General features: G+C 36.1%; 1 protein-coding gene across 24 annotated transcripts in view; it reads left to right on the top strand.

Moving 5' to 3' along the window:
- ANK2 (ankyrin 2) overlaps window positions 1-16,990 on the top strand; it is a 710,377-nt gene that overhangs the window by 476,192 nt on the left and 217,195 nt on the right. For all 24 annotated transcript variants that reach the window (XM_082640892.1, XM_082640897.1, XM_082640904.1 and 21 more), the window contains one exon: window positions 11,524-11,625. In XM_082640892.1, the coding sequence (XP_082497018.1) occupies window positions 11,524-11,625 (102 nt within the window). The remainder of the gene's footprint in view (window positions 1-11,523; window positions 11,626-16,990) is intronic.

Here is a 16,990-nt window from a genome sequence, read left to right as displayed (position 1 = left end):
ACTTAGTAGCAGTTTAACCAAAGGGACTAGAGACACAGATTATTTCTAATAAACAACATGATTATCATGCTGAAATTTCTGACACCCAGTAATTAGAAAGATTTCCAAAAACATAGAAACTCCAAGGGTGGCACAAATAGAGTTCTTGGGTCTATTATTCCTATAAAATTAAAATATTGTCTTGGGACAAAAATTGATCTTGAATCACTTTTTTTTAGAAAGTGATGAATTCAAATTCTTATTTATTCTGGAGTAGACATTAATATTGCAGAACTTATGCACTCAAAAAAATAAAATAAAAAAATTGAGTTAGCAGCTCAGTTTTGATGCATTTTCTCTAAATTAGTCTTTTTTGAAAACAGTATGAGTTCAGAATTACATTTAAACAAGTAGAGTCAGGTTGTTACTGTGTATGTTTGCTGAGCTGTAATTAAGTGATACCCCCTAGAAAATCCATCTGACTGACAACTACAGATGTACACTGGACTGTGGTAAACAGAAAGCCCTTTTCTGTTTCCATGTGCATGTTAACAGGGCTACACTAAAATCAACAGTGTAAGGATACAAAAATATGTGCAAGTTCTTTTAAAATAGTGGTCATATAATGAGGTAAGCCACTGTGAAGCTTTCATTCCAAGAGTATATTTTCTTGTTGTTCCATCTTGAATAATTCGATGCAAGAGAAACAGTCCTCTTTTTAGTGTATGCAGTATGTGGGGCTGCGGTCAGCGCCTCATCTGTGCTGTGTCACGAAGCTGCTTCTGTTTGAGTGATGTTTGTTTCAGAGCAGATGGTCTGAAGATGAATAATCAGACCAATGGGGATAGAAATTTGGTGCCTACCTCAAGGTGGCAATAGTAAATTAACACTGTCGGATGCCTGGCATAATAAAGAATTGATGAAAGATATTTTCACTTGGTTGGGTTTGGCTTTTTCATATCCTGACAGTTCTAAAGGTCTTCAAAGGAGACTAAAACCTAATTCAGTTCCATTTATCCTGATATTTAAGTATAGCAGTGGGATAAACTCTAATATATCTTTCCCTCCAAATGCCCTGTAATATTTTAACACACTGATTAGTCAGGGAATGAAGAGTTTCCTGTAGAGAAGATTTCTTAAAGAAAGCATTAAATAAACTATTGTTGCCAAATTATATCAAAAGGTCTCTCTTTTTTCTCCTGACCCAAGTATTATTATAGTAGGTTATTATTCATTTATAAAACCTACTCTTTTTATGGCCAGCTGTGGGCCAAAGGGAAATTCCTTTGGAGGTTTGTGTACACAGCATAAAAGCTTGATAAGCTCTTCCATGTTTTGGCCCATGTTCGTTTGAGTTTAAGATGCTGGCAGAACATTTTTACAGAGATGTCCAGCTCATTGAAAATTAGGAAAGATATTAGACCTGGGATACAGATTGTTTTAAAAATAATGCTTCATTATTTTACACACAAAACCAATTGGAGATCCCAAAGCAATAATAGAGAACCGTTTAGAATTCAATCCTATATAGATATGGTATGTGTTATTAAATTTCTATTGTGGAGCTCTAGATTTTCATTATTTTTATTGTTGGCATGTTAAATGCAGATATCCATGTTACATTAGATATTGAAAATTTAGGGAATATTATAGAGAAAGTATAATATTCAGTATAAGATTTGTAGAATATTTTGCTTGTCTTTGCATTGTCAACATTTTGAACATAAAAAGTAAAGCAGTACTCTGTAATGACCTATATGGGAAAAGAATTTTAAAAAGAGTGGATACATGTATATGTATATGATTCACTTTGCTGTACAGCAGAAAGTAACACAACATTGTAAATCAACTATACCCCAGTAAAAATTTTTTTTTAAAAAGTCAAAAAAAAAGGTAAAGCAGAACTTTTCAAATGTATCAGTTCACCCAATAGTGTTAGTGGTTGTATATGGCATTAAAACATGGTGTGACAAGATATTTCTACCTCAAGAGGAACCAGTGATGAAAGTGGGGTGTCATAATCTCCTAATCATATGCCATATTCTCAAAGCATGATACACTCTTTAGGAAGAAATATTAACTCCTGATAAATAGTTTAATAGCTAAAGCAATCATTAAGGTGCTTACCTAACCAAAGCAATAATGTCTTAAATCTGTTCATGTCGTAGAGAATGGACTTGAGGACACGGGAGGGGGAAGGGTAAGCTGAGATGAAGTGAGAGAGTGGCATTGACATATATACACTACGAAATGTAAAATAGATAGCTAGTGGGAAGCAGCCACATAGCACAGGGAGATCAGCTCAGTGTTTTGTGACCACTTAGAGGGGTGGGATAGGAAGGGTGGGAGGGAGACACAAGAGGGAGGGGATATGAGGATGTATGTATATGTATAGCTGATTCACTTTGTTATACAGCAGAAACTAACACACCATTGTAAAGCAATTATACTCCAATAAAGATGTTAAAAAAAATCTGTTCATGTAACTGAAGCCTCTCAAAGAGCGTCTTATCCTTTGAGACAATCTGAAGCATTCAGTTGCAGTGTTCTTCAATTTAAATTTTTAAGATGATCCTCCAATTATGTAATCTGATGTCTGACCTACAGTGACAGCAAAATGTTTCCCTCATTATTCTGATTTTCTTAGATTTGTCAATGTTGTGGAGGAGCCACAAATATTTCCATCTACAAATTTACCATTTTCCCATTTAAATTCAGAAAAAAAATTGGTGTGTTTTATTTTGTGATAGGACTTCTGAGTTCTGTAGGTGTTTTGGAGTCATAGGCAGAGCATATGTCTAGAATACAAGTAATCAAAACTTGTTGATTTCCCTGCCTTAGGAGAAGTTGCTTAAATTTTCAACTTATAATAAAGTTCAATAGGAAACTGAGACATAAGCAAGTTAACTTAAGAAACTTAAGAAAGTTTCTACCTATCTCTGTAAAAGTTCCCATTTTAGTGAAAGTTTTAATGTCTCACTGTATTGACATCTTCAAATTGAGCCTAGTTGTAGAAACATCTTATGGAACCAAACTCATGTCAGCAGAACAGTTACTTTGCAAGATAGACTTTTACTGTCTCATAATATACTAACTCAGGAATTCCTATTTCTTCTGTTCAATAATTATTTTAAAATGAATATCTATAAAAATATATAAGCATTTTAAAATTTCAAAATCGCAGGGAATCTGAAGTATAAAATATTTATCAAATATATATCACAACTTTTTTTTTCTGATTTAGGGTTTTTGTTCCTACTAGTTTTGTGTTCTTGCAGTATTTCTAATTTATTGAGAAAGATATTGTCACATTATTAATATTTTGATTCAGTTTTCAGAAAAGTGAGTGACACAGAAAATGAGTGTACAGAAATTTTTTTAAGGTATAAAATTGTCTCTTAGAACTTACTTATATTTATCCCAGAAGACGTAACAACCGAGATCTCTGAACCAGACCTGGTCTTCTTGGATTTGTAGTAAATATTTTTGAAGACCAGAGGAGTACTATTTGTACAGTATAATAAAAAGATGCTGTAGAATTTGAGTTAGCAACAACCTTCTTCTGGGTTCAAGCACAAAGCCATGGGCATTTAGTAGTCTGCATTTTCTCTTAGACTGTGTAGCACCTTAAATATATGCAAATAAAATTTTCATTAAAAGCCTTGCATAATATGAATAGTCTGCATTAGAAAAATTGCCTCCATAGTAAGAAAAAGATACTGATTTTGAATACTAATTTTTTCATCTATTTACTCTTCAGTGATTTTGTCACTATTGTGTAAGTTAGGAACAACTTATTTTTCAGTGTCACCATCTTTTTAAAGTAAATGTTTCATTTAATTATAACATACATACAGAAAAATGCATAAATTATATTGTTTATCTTGATATTTCTCACAAAGTTTACATACCCATTTAACAACACCCAGAATGAGCAGGTAGAACTATGATATTACCAGCAACCAGAAGGCCCTTCCTGCCTACTTCCAGAAACTACTATTCTGACTTCTAACGGTATAGATTAGTTTTGTCAGTTTTTGAACTTTAATAAATGGAATCATAAAGATGTCCTTTTTGGGTCTGACTTATTTTGCTTAGCCTTTTTTTTGTGTGAGATCTGTCGATGTTCCACGTGGATATGGTTCATTCACTTGTGTTCCCACTGTTATGTAATATTCTAGATTGACTCTTTTTTGAAGTGTAAGAATTGTACAAGGGATTCATGAATCTCTACATAGTATTGCAAAATATTCTTAATGCTTTGAAAGGGATGGAATTGGTATGCTATAGGCAGTTCTTTCTTTTCATGGATGATAATCTCAGGGAAGACACTGATAATGAAATAATTTTAGCATACTAGTGAAAAATCAGTGTCAAAGTGTAATACTAAGTTAAGGGAAAAAAAACTTTGTCTTTATATAAAAGTGTAATTCCAAATTATCTCACATATCAAAAAGATATTTACTTAAAATATGCAGGCAGAATTTAGTTATTGTTTTGATATTTTATGTGTTAATAATTAATTTAATGTGTTAATCATTAATTATCTTAAGTAACATTTTATTTTATTTTATTTATTTTTTAAAACACATTTATTTCATTATTATTATTATTTTTTTGACCTCACCATGCGGCATGTGGGATCTTAGTTCCCTGACCAGGGATCGAACCCGTACCCCCTGCATTGGAAGGACAGTGTCTTAAACACTGGACCACCAGGGAAGTCTGTTAAGTAACATTTTGAAAGTAAAATAGAAACACCTATGCCTGAACCAATTTTCTTAAAACATAGGTCACTGAAGTAGGAACAGTCTTTAGAGAAATTGCATTATTTCTTTCTGAAGATCATAGCTCCTTCTGCATTTCCCATTTAAGAGCAGTGTAAAGACCTATTGAAATGATGCTAAAAATGGAGCTTAATCAGCATGGTTGAGCTACAGTGTACAAACTTATGGTTTATAGCAATTTTTGTTATTAGTGTCCAGCTGAATTGAAATTAAGTAGGATTTCATGGTATAAAGTGTTTTATTGGTCATTTATATGTTCTAACTGCAGGAAGGCAACTTGTGGAATTCTTTCTGAAATATTTCAGTACATCTAGTGTGCGGTTCTCAGTTGCCCCCCAATTTTTGGTTTATGACAAGATGGTGATAACAATTTGAGCTACTAAAAGAGCTAAAACATTTAAGCAATCCAGCAGTCCCTATACAAAAGTATGATTATTTAAGTGAAAGCATTCATATATCACAAAGAGGGTGTTTTGTAAAATCTTCATCTTTGGAGACAGACCACACCCAGGTCTGCCTTCCTTTTTTCCTTTTGTACCTGCACACAGCAAAATATTTTCAAACACTCTGGTCTTCTGGCAACAACCTTTTTATTTAAAGAAGATAATGTGTATGCATCTATCCTTTGATTTGTCATTGTTGTTTTGCCTTTATCATTTACAAGAAAAACTACAATTATTAAAAAAACTCGGTCAGTGTCCTCTGTGCCTGTCATTGAGCTAAGCATCTTCAAATCTTATTTCATTCTCCCAGCAACTCTATAAAATACATTTATTTTTTGATAAGGAAATTAAGACCCACAAAGACTCAAGATCATACAACTCATGATTTGCTGGACATGGTTTTAACTTATCCAACATTCCTGGGAAAAGACCTAAGGAATTGTAGAAATGTCCCTTATTTCATTATGTATATATTAAAGGTTTTCCCTTCAAGTAACTTTAATATATTTTATTTATTTTGTATTACTATAAAAATGTGGATCTTGGAGTAGGCAGGTAAATGACCCTGTTTTTACAAAGGAATAACTGCATCCTAAGAAAATAAGCAAATTCCCTAAATTCCACAAGAAGCATGTGCTTTCCTATGGTTAATCAGTCAGCAAATATTTGTGGAGGGTACAGGATAAGCCAGAGGCTGTGAGGGGAGGTGCCCCATGTCACTCCCTAGGCTAGCTGAGGCTGGTGGCTGACTCACACTAGAGGATGCCTGCTTCTCAAACTTGAATAATGTATTCCTCTCTTTTGAAGTATAAAAAAAGTTTGTGACCTCCAGTGCTGTTATTTTTATTGTAGTGTTAATTTATTTTTTTTAAATAAAAAAGACTTTTTTTTTTGGCCATGCTGTGAGGCTTGTGGGATTTTAATTTCCCGAGCAGGGATTGAACCTGGGCCCTTGGCAGTGAGAGCATGGAGTCCTAACCACTGGACCGCCAGGGAATGCCCTATAGCGTTAATTTAAGTGCAAAAATAAAACTACATAAAATTCCTTAAACTCTTAGACCATTACTAAAAAGAAAGTTGTACAAATTAAGCATGAACAGAACTACAAAACTAGTATTATTCAAATAAATAACACCAATGTAATAGAATGGATAGGATTGTCTAAAACTAAATCACAGGTGTTGGATTTAACAGTAAAAAGATTTAACCTAAGATTTCTATAATACATTTCTGAATTTGACTTCAATAAAGATAATATAGAGTGTACATTTTATAAGCATGTTGTACAACCATTATTAATACATTTAAGGCTTTGTTTCCTACTTCAGGATAGTTAAAGTGATTAGAGAACTTTGCCAATGCCAATTTTAATGGCATGCCATTTGATAATCATTTAAAGGTCTCTTCATTTACTTGGAGATGAAATTAGTATTGTGGTAAAGATGTGTACCTAATCCAAAAAAAAGCTGCAACTGGGAACTGAAAAACATTTTACTCTGGATTTTCTGTTACAGTCACTGCTAATAGTCCAGGCAAGTTGGATCATACAAAGATAGCATCTGAGCCTGTTGTTATTTGCAGCTTTAATGTACTACTGAGTGCTGTGCTCAGGTTCTTTTGGTACATCCTACCTTGTATGATGGCCAGATTCTCTGATCAGTCTCTGTCCCATGGCAAAATATTTTGCATCCCATGCATCTGTCTATATTCCATCCTTATTTCAACTGTTATGCACTGAATTATAAACACAAAGGCATATACCAAAATTATATGGTTGTACTCAGTTAAAGGGTAGCCATCTAGATGACCTGGAACATGCTTATATTCTCCTTATTAGCTTGTTATTGAACTGTAAGCATAGAAGTTTTACAAAATCTCGGAGCAAACTCATGAATCTCTGTGAGTGTGCCCCTGGGCCCTTCGGGGAAGCACTCGTTTAGGACATAATGTGGCTCTGTGAATGCACATTCCTCCTTGCCTTTCATGTCCACCCTGCTGGATGCTGAGAAAGTTTTGTTTTTCTAACATTCTGATCAAAAGTGTACAGAACTGTGTCAAGAAGAACTGAAGAGGAAATTTTTCTTTCTCGGCTTGAGATGACACACTCAGGTTGAAAAGGGGACAAGTTTTAATGACATCCATCTGTTGCAGATTAAAATAAGTGGAGCTCAGCATTTGAATGCCTTGTCCAGAGCCACACTTTATAGGCATAAGTACAATTGGTTTTAGGATTGATAGTTCTAGGGACCTAAAGCAGCAAAGCAGAAAGAGGTTAGTCTATTTGTCTGAGACTTTTCCCCCAAAGGAATTGCTATTGCCTCATTTTCTCTTTCTTGTACTTTTTATGTGTGAAATCTCCTGGTTGAGGCAAGAGACAACAGTCTATTTTGAAAGCATGCTTCTCCCCTACTAATACCTAATTTTAATTTTTAAATTCTTACTTTTGTCATACTCAGAGGGAAACATAGCATGGTAAAAATTGCTGCATCTCTCACCATGAGTCCCTGAATCCTCTTTTATCTCTGTGTTGATTGAAGGTAACCAGACTGACTGCTGTTTATCCTAAGCTCTTGTGTTAAGAGCTTTAATCACAGATTGACCTCTTTGTAGCATAGGGTTTGCATGTGTTTATGTGGAAGTAGGAGAAAAATATATACTTCCATGCTGGTCTATACTTTAAACCTTCAAAGATGTCAATATCTCCATATAAATTTTGAAGTCTCATTTGAATTTTGTTCTTGAAACTCATGCTCTGGAACCGTTTTATAATAACACACTTATTTGCTTTTGCAAAATGCATTTCTAATACATTTTCTCACTTTGGGAAAACTCAATCCCTTAGTGGGGTTCTAGAAGAATCCAAGTTATAGCAAAATCTACTGTGACTCAACTGTTGAAGAGGTCCCTGGCAGGATGGCTCAGATGTTACACTTCCACTGTCTCTAGCCCCTCTAAAGCACTGGGAGCATTTTTTGCTAAAATTCCAGGGACTGGCTGTAAGTCTTTGACTTGCCTCTACTTTTTAGTAGTTTGATTCAGAAAAGAGAAAAATAGTTATTAAAACGTGTTGTTATGTAACAGCAAAAGCAATCCTCAATGTCATGCCCAGTCCCTAGAGAAGGTTCTAAGAGGGTCTAATAGATTCCCCTCCGTGATGCCAGAAGCCCCCTTCATACCAACAGTTGCCTCTGTAAGCTTCCACAAGGTGTCTCCAGGTGTTTCTTCATCCCTAAAGTGTCCCTTCTGGCTCTACTTGTTCATGGCATTCTTTTTTTTTTTTTTTTTTTTTACAAGAATAATAGAGCACCCTGATCTTAGTTCATGAGTTTAGTCATGTTAGACATGTAGAGAGAGACAGTCAACTGGCTTTTTAATGCAGTGTGTACTTTACCATCTCTTTCTTTATTCCCAAGTGAGTATGTTTCTAATTAGTTTGTCTCAAGCCAGCTCTTCATTTTTCTAGGTGCATAGATGGCTGATAAATTTGAGGCTAGGGCTGTCTGCCAAGAATTCCCTCTCCAGCTAAGACACTCTGTTTAGCAAGTGCCATGATTTACAGAGCGAATATGTAGACCAAGGGCATACTGAGGTTATTACAAATGAAACAAACTTATAGCTCATAAGTTAGGTATTTGTACTAACATCTGCTTTGATACTTTGCAGGGATGAGGTAGAGTAGCAGATAAGACTAGCTTTGAGGCTGATAAACATGAGTTAAATCTTGAATCTTCCACTGAAAAATTATGTGACCTTGGAAATTTTCCAAGCCTCTTTCCTCACCTATTAAATGAGCGTAATAATAGTTCCTTTCTCCTAGTTTTATTGTAATAATTATATAATGCATATGACTTCTTAGCTCTGTGCCTGGTCCACAGTAAACACTCATAAATGTTACCTATAATTATGAAGCTTCATGTATAAGATGGAAGTACTTTCTAGGCATCCTCTTTAATATAATATAGAGCATGTGGATTTATTTTAAAAATCTATGGGAAATAACATTTATTTTAAAAATCTATGGGAAATAACATCATACTTTCTGTGACCTAATATTACTTAATTTTGGTTGTTTTTTAGTAAATGCTGTTTCTTGTGGGATATTGACAGAACATGCTGCAGAGTATAATGTTTCGCTTTAAAGTACTGCGGCAAGAAACCTGAAGGCGGAAAATCTTCCTGGAATTTAGAATTTGCTGCAAGCCGCAAAATACATTCATAGAATAGGCATTTAAAAACGAGTCATAATTCAGTCCCTGCAGCATTGCAGATATACTTGGGGCACCCTGCCATGGGCACAGCTTTCAGGAAGGATGCAGCATGAGGCATCGTAGCAGGGCAGGCGGGACGAGAAACAGTGCGATGTTAGTCATACCAGGGTACATTTGTAAAGACTCCGAGCATGAATTCCAGATGTGTAGATTTCAGTCATACCTCTCAAATCCTCATAAATTACCTATATTATTTGTAAATTTATACGCCATTGTGGTATTTGGGTTAAATATGAGGTAATTTCGTCCTAGGGTTTTCAGTCTTCCCCTGTGTAAATCATTTTAATGGTATGCAAATAATTCTGTATTTGAGACTCCCAGAGAAAAACGCTTCCATTTCTATCTCCGTACGTCATCACCAGTCAAAATAAATAGGCCTGACAGAGTGTGCCAAGGGCCCTGGCCAAGTCCATTCTTCGAGGGAGGGCAGGGCAGCCTACTGAGGAGGAGGATGGATTAAGAGCTGCCCCACCTGAATCTTAATTCCTAGTAGGTCCCTTTTCATGTTACCATTTTCTCTGTAGTCAGATGTTGTACCACCCAAAGAACTATAAAATGATGCCAGTGTCTTGGAACCTAACGAAAGTTTATCATCATCCTTGTGTTAAGGTTTGAAAATCAGACTTTGTCAGCAAGTCAGAGCGGCAGGGCGATTGTGGCTACATCTCTTGAGTAGCCTCCCCGAGACTTTTTGTGGGGGAAATTCAGCTGTTCTCCCAGAATCAGATTTTGAGAGGAATGGGCACAAGATGAGGACTTAAAAAGCACTTTGTACCCAGAGTGATCATCTTTACCAAGAGATTTGAGCCTGATATTATGTCAGCTGTTTTAAATTTAATCTTGTTTTTCCAAAATCACTGGGATCACAAAATTTGCATCGGCCCAGTCCACACTTGCCAACTAGTGCTATCTGCTTTCCTCAAAGCATCCTTGGAGCTTTCTGTTATTCCCTTATAATGAGGACAAACTGTCAGGTGACCCATACTCAGTACTCTCCCTCAGATGCATCTGAAAACCAAACAGTAAAAGAAGAGAAAGAAGAAACCCAGTAGCTTATTTCATTTGTTTTTTAGCTCGATGTTAGGCTCAGTATAAAGTCACTAGCTTCCTGAAGCTAAAATGAATGGATAACTGGATTTGGGGGTAGTGTAAATTCATCTTCAAATTGGCTGAAGATTTGGAGTAAAGCGGTAATAATTATTTTTATTTCTATTGTTCTTTTATACTCTTTAATACAGCAGAGTATTGACTTCCTATTGACTTTAATGTCCTTAAACATCTCTCTAGAAATACTGTGAAGTTGCTGACTTGTACTGTGAATTATTATTCAGTGTTTTGAACTCAGGATTGAAATATTTTGCAACTGAAGCTTTTCTTTGTTTTTTTTTTAACATCTTTAATGCAGTATAATTTCTTTACAATGGTGTGTTAGTTTCTGCTTTATAACAAAGTGAATCAGCTATACATATACATTTATCCCCATATCCCCTCTCTCTTGCATCTCCCTCCCACCTTCCCTATCCCACCCCTCTAGGTGGTCACAAAGCACTGAGCTGATCTCCCTATGCTATGCAGCTGCTTCCCACTAGCTATCTGTTTTACATTTGGTAGTGTATATGTGTCAATGCTACTCTCTCACTTTGTTCCAGCTTATCCTTCCTCCTCCCTGTGTCCTCAAGTCCATTCTCTACATCTGCGTCTTTATTCCTGTCCTGCCCCTAGGTTCATCAGAACCTTTTTTTTTTAGATTCCACATATATGTGTTAGCATACAGTATTTGTTTTTCTCTTTCTGACTTACTTCACTCTGTATGACAGACTCTAGGTCCATCCACCTCACTACAAATAACTCAATTTCATTCCTTTTTATGTCTGAGTAATATTCCATTGTATATATGTGCCACATCTTCTTTATCCTTTCATCTGTCGATGGACACAGTGCAACTGAAGCTTTTCTGATGCATGGTGCAAACATTCTTGTGTTTCTGTCTTTGATGTGTCTTCATTTTATCAGTAATTCACTAAAGGTCTTTTCTTTTTCTCACAGTCTGACAGCAATGCAAGCTTCCTCCGTGCTGCCAGAGCAGGCAACTTAGACAAAGTAGTGGAATATCTCAAAGGGGGCATAGACATCAATACCTGCAACCAGGTAAGAGCACGGCCGCTGGCTCTGTATTATACATTGAAGACACTCTTATTACCTGCAGATACATTCCAAGAGCCCAGTTTTTTTGTGTGTGCTTGTTGAATTTACTCAAATAGCAGCAATTCAGAATTATGAAAGTCCATTTTTCATCCTTACCAACTTTTGAAGCCTCATATGGTTGTATCTAGAGCTAATAAGGTGGGCAAATTAGATAGATCAAAAATAATTGAACATCAGTTTTGCCTATGAAATGATCTGGGCTGCCCTGAGCTGGAATGTTGACCAAGAATGATGTTTTACTTCTCATTTATCAACTAGTTATCCAGACTCTGGCTTCTTTTCTTGTTTGCTGTATGCCTTTTACTTAGGGGTAACTGATTGTTACAATTTGGGATAGAGAAATAAGAGGATAAAATCAAAATTATCCCTCCCTTTCCCCCTAATTAGTTTTTTATTTTTTTCAACTTTATGCCTTTATTTTTTATGCTCTATTACACTGACTAGGACCACCAAAATGATCCCCCCAATTAGTTTTAAAATATAAATTTGAATGAGAAGAGGTTGCAACTGTTGGCTTAAGTGAGGTATTTGGATTATTTATTTATCACATCCATTCACTAAGGACTTTAGACAATATTATACATTTGGATATTATTTGGTCCCAGGGATGTTGAGATTTTTGTGTTATTTTTAACTAAGATTTTAATGCCATGAATTAAAGTGTCTAGTGGACTCCAGTATTCAATAGAGTGTGCTAAATGTTGCACATTGGTATGTGTGTGTGGTGTGTGTGTGTGTGTGTGTGTGTGTTTGTGTGTGGGTGTGAGACAGAGCTGACTGGGAAGTGAATAATCCTGAGTAATGTTAAGTTACCAGGAGATGAATTTCATTGGCAGATTCTAAATCATCTATAGAATGCCTGTGATATATATTGATATATATTCTGATATATATTGAGCCCAGTTATGTTCCATCTACAGTCGTCTGAAATTAGTATATCTTTCAAGTACAGCTTTTCAAAAACAACCTGATATCTTTTCATACTCAAACTTACTCTCCTCTCAAATTCCTACCTGCTGGTTTCCTCACCAATATGTTAGTTCCAACAGCTCTCCACCCGTGTCTTCTCCCCTACGCCAGTCTAGCACTCCTTTTTCGGTTCATCTTCTACATCCACAAATTTGCACTAACTCACAACATGGTCACTTACCATGGTTGCCATAACAGCCTCCTTAATTAGGTCCTGTCTTCATCTTGTCCACTCTGGTCAATCTCCACACTATGTCTTGAGTCATCTTTCTAAAATAAATATATGATTATGGCACTCCTTTCACTATCAAACTTTCTATGGCTTCCAATGCTTAGGTCAGTAAGATAGTTGTATAAAAATTACCTGAAGCCAGGCTTCCCTGGTGGCGCAGTGGTTGAGAGTCCGCCTGCCGATGCAGCGGACACGGGTTCGTGCCCCGGTCCGGGAAGATCCCACATTCCGTGGAGCGGCTGGGCCCGTGAGCCATGGCCGCTGAGCCTGCGCGTCCGGAGCCTGTGCTCCGCAACGGGAGAGGCCACAACAGTGAGAGGCCTGCAAAAAAAAAAAAAAAAAAAAAAAAAAAAAAATTAAAAATTACCTGAAGCCTTTTGCAAAGGGTGCAGGATTTTCCTTGCTTCTCTTGAGAGTAACCGGCTTAAGAAGCACTGTCATTGATGGCAGTATTTCTTATCCTTTAGAGGAGTAATTCCCGTGGCATCAAAAATATTGAGTGCTGCTTGCTGTAGGGAATAGCAGTCTGCTGTCACCCTGAGCATCCCTATATATTCTTTTGTGTGTGTCAAGAATGAAAGACACTGTATGCTCTTTATCTGGAGCATTTCTCGGGGCAGTGATTGCAGTGAGCAACCTTGAGGGATTAGGTAACTCTTTCCTCCAGATAAGAATTAGGCTTGTTCTTTCTTATTTTAAAAGCTGTGAATTCCCCAAGGTTAATGTTCTTCTTTAACATAACCCACGACATTCACAGGCATCCATCACTGGTCCTGTGTGTCACTCGCATGGGATTGGGAGGGGGCATAGGGAACTGGTGTAAGCAACATGTTGACACTCAGCCACTCCTTTTGCCATGAACTATAAAGTCCATTGTCTCTGATCCAGGAGACTCATGTCTTCTACCAGTATCAGGAAATAGTAGCAGTTAAGCTTTTTAGCTTGTAGGTGAGATAAAATCCCAGACCTTACATAGTTCTTGACATTGACCTATGGAATAAGACTAAATTCCTTTATCCCAATATATAAGATCTTCATATTTTACATCTCTGTTTCTTATCCATCTTATACTTCATTATGAATCTTTTTTTGATATGTTTTGTGTCATTTTGAACAAATAATTTGAAGTTTAGATACATTAGTTACTTTAAAAGAGAAAGACAACATCCAAATTCCTATATAGATATAGATATATGAAATTCTTCCAAAACTACCTGTGAGATTGAATATGAAATATTTTAAATTTTAAACATGTTAATTTTATTTATTTATTTTATTATTTTTTGGCTGCATGGCATGCCGGATCTTAGTTCCCTGACCAGGGATCAAACCTGTGCCCCTGCATTGGAAGTGCGGAGTCTTAACCACTGGGCCATCAGGGAAGTCCCTTCACATGTTGTTTTAGGCTTTTTTCAAGTATATTAAATACATTCCCCCAATTTTAATATCAATTCATTAACATTCTAAATTTGCAGTATGCTGGAAAATAGACGATGAAACTGTTAGAACTATTAGTTCATTTGGTAAAATCATTGTAAGTGATACCAAAAGATGAACCCAAGGAAAATAAAGTTAACTTCAGTCAAACCAAGTCCACTTCATCCTAAAGTATAAGAAATATCTTAATCTTATAAAAGATCTTGGAGTTTATTTTTAAAGAAAAATAAACTCTCAGCAGTAAACACTCAATTCTTATTTGCTTTATTGACCAACCTCAGTTCTTGAGTTACCTTGAGAAGTTTTTAGCTGCCTAACATATTTTTCGTGTAGTGGATGACTGTCCACTAGCATGTTACTATAAAGGGGAAGAACATGTATTTTTGTAAGAAGGCAACAAAATGTCATGAAACCGCACAGAACTTAGAGCCCAGCAGTTCAAGTTCCATCTCCACTTTTGTTAAGTCATTTCAATTCAGAAAGTGACATTTTTCTAATCTCTAAAACAAGAAAGTAATAATACATTCAATCTTACATCACCGAGTTGCAGTGTAAATTAAATATGAAATATGAAAGGACTTTCTAAGGTGTACCTATTCTAATTGCAGTTACTGTGTATGTCTACCAAGAATCAGAAAAATTAAAATTGACCTCCACACAAAGTATGGGATTGACTCTCCTCAGTCACCTGAATTTACTAGGTAGAAAGTAAATGTTGTTGTCTGGTGTTGGTTCTTTATTATTACCATTCAAGAATGTACATTAAATAGAGATTAGGGAAATGAAGTGACTAATGTTAACTAGTTAGCTGCTATATATCAGGCTTTGTGCTGGGGGCTTTATGTGTGATGTCTCATCAATCAGCAGAGACAAATGTTATAAGGTAGGCATTCGCCTGAGTTTATAAGTGCAGAAACTGAGTCCACAAGTGGTTAAGTAATGTCCCCAGGGTCACACAGATCTGTCTCTCATATATAAATCTTTTCTACTTCAGAACGCCTTCCTGAGATGTTTGAATCTTATTTTTAATCTACCATTGCTAATATAAAAAGGGCTTTATTCATCCTCAGATCAACATAATATGTAGTTAAAGGAACTTTTAAGTCAAAGAGCACCACCACCAGGATTACTACTAAAACTCAAATAAAATATAGAACAGAATATAATTTCCAAACACTTAGGAGGGCAAAAGAGGCAACTCTTCAGCCAAAGTACTGCTATTTCTAAATATGTGAAAGCTCAAAGCTAATATGACATATGAAAGAAAAAAAGAAAAAGTAATCTCTAGTTTGCTTGTAAGCCTGAGTTTCTGGGGAGCATTATGTCATGTATATATAAAGCAGGACTTTCTGTACCCTGTTGTATTTCTCAATGAAAGGCAATCTGGGCTGTACCAACTTTCCAAAAAATACCACATGTATTGGCGTGCTAAGATTCCTTAAACTGAAATTTCAATGAAAATCATTTTCTTTATAAAATTGGTCTCATAAATACCATGAGAATTTTGAAATTTAATTGAAAAATACCACTTGGCTTCTAATTGTTTAAAGGATGTGGGAAAAATTCATAAATTTGACACAAGATAATATTCTTTGAAAAAAAACTTTGGGGCTTCCCTGGTGGCAAAGTGGTTGAGCGTCCGCCTGCCGATGCAGGAGACACGAGTTCGTGCCCCGGTCCAGGAAGATCCCCCCTGCTGTGGAGCGGCTGGGCCCGTGAACCATGGCTGCTGGGCCTGCGTGTCTGGAGCCTGTGCTCCGCAACGGGAGAGGCCACAACAGTGAGAGGCCGGCATACCGCAAAAACAAAAACAAAAAAAACTTTGTTTTCATTATCTTTCCCAAATACTTAATTTGTTAATTTGTTAACTTTCATTTTCCTTAAAAGATTAAGCTGGTAATGTACTTATTTATCTTTTAATCTCTTGTACATACAGAAGAGAATAAATCTTAGTGTTTGCTCCCTATTTTTGAAACTCATATATATTTATTTTTTAAATTTATTTAGTAAGTGTTCATAAGATTACAATATTATAAACAAGGTTAACAGAGCAAGTATTCAATAAATATTAGCAAATATTTTTATATTGATTGTCAACCTAAGTTTTAGCAAAAGTGGTGCTGGTTCTCACAGGCAGGACAGAACATAAAAGGTATTATCATAGCCTGTGTCACCAATTAGGAAAGATCACGTTTAGTAGCAATTTGGTAACAGTTACTGTTTATCTGGGTTTCTTAGTTTTTTTTTTTTTTTTTTGCGGTATGTGGGCCTCTCACTGTTGTGGCCTCCCCCGTTGCGGAGCACAGGCTCCGCACGCGCAGGCTCAGCGGCCATGGCTCACAGGCCCAGCCGCTCCGCGGCATGTGGGATCTTCCCGGACCGGGGCACGAACCCGTTTCCCCTGCATCGGCAGGCGGACTCTCAACCACTGCGCCACCAGGGAAGCCCCTATCTGGGTTTCTTTAAAGTAAAATTTTTTTTGGAACTAAAATCTTTTTTTTTTTTTTTTTTTTTGCATTTACAATTGTATTATGCTTTATTGCTAATTTTGGAGCATAAACATAGCTGTCTTATTTACCACCCTCTTGGAAATCACTTTATTTATTTATTTATTCTTTACATCTTTATTGGAGTATAATTGCTTTAAAATGGTGTGTTAGTTTCTGCTTT

The sequence above is a fragment of the Mesoplodon mirus genome, assembly GCF_964341445.2.
Source record: "Mesoplodon mirus genome assembly, chromosome: 2".
NCBI lineage: Eukaryota > Metazoa > Chordata > Mammalia > Artiodactyla > Ziphiidae > Mesoplodon > Mesoplodon mirus.
The sequence above is the reverse complement of the archived record's forward strand: the minus strand, read 5'-3'. Positions and strand labels throughout refer to the sequence as shown.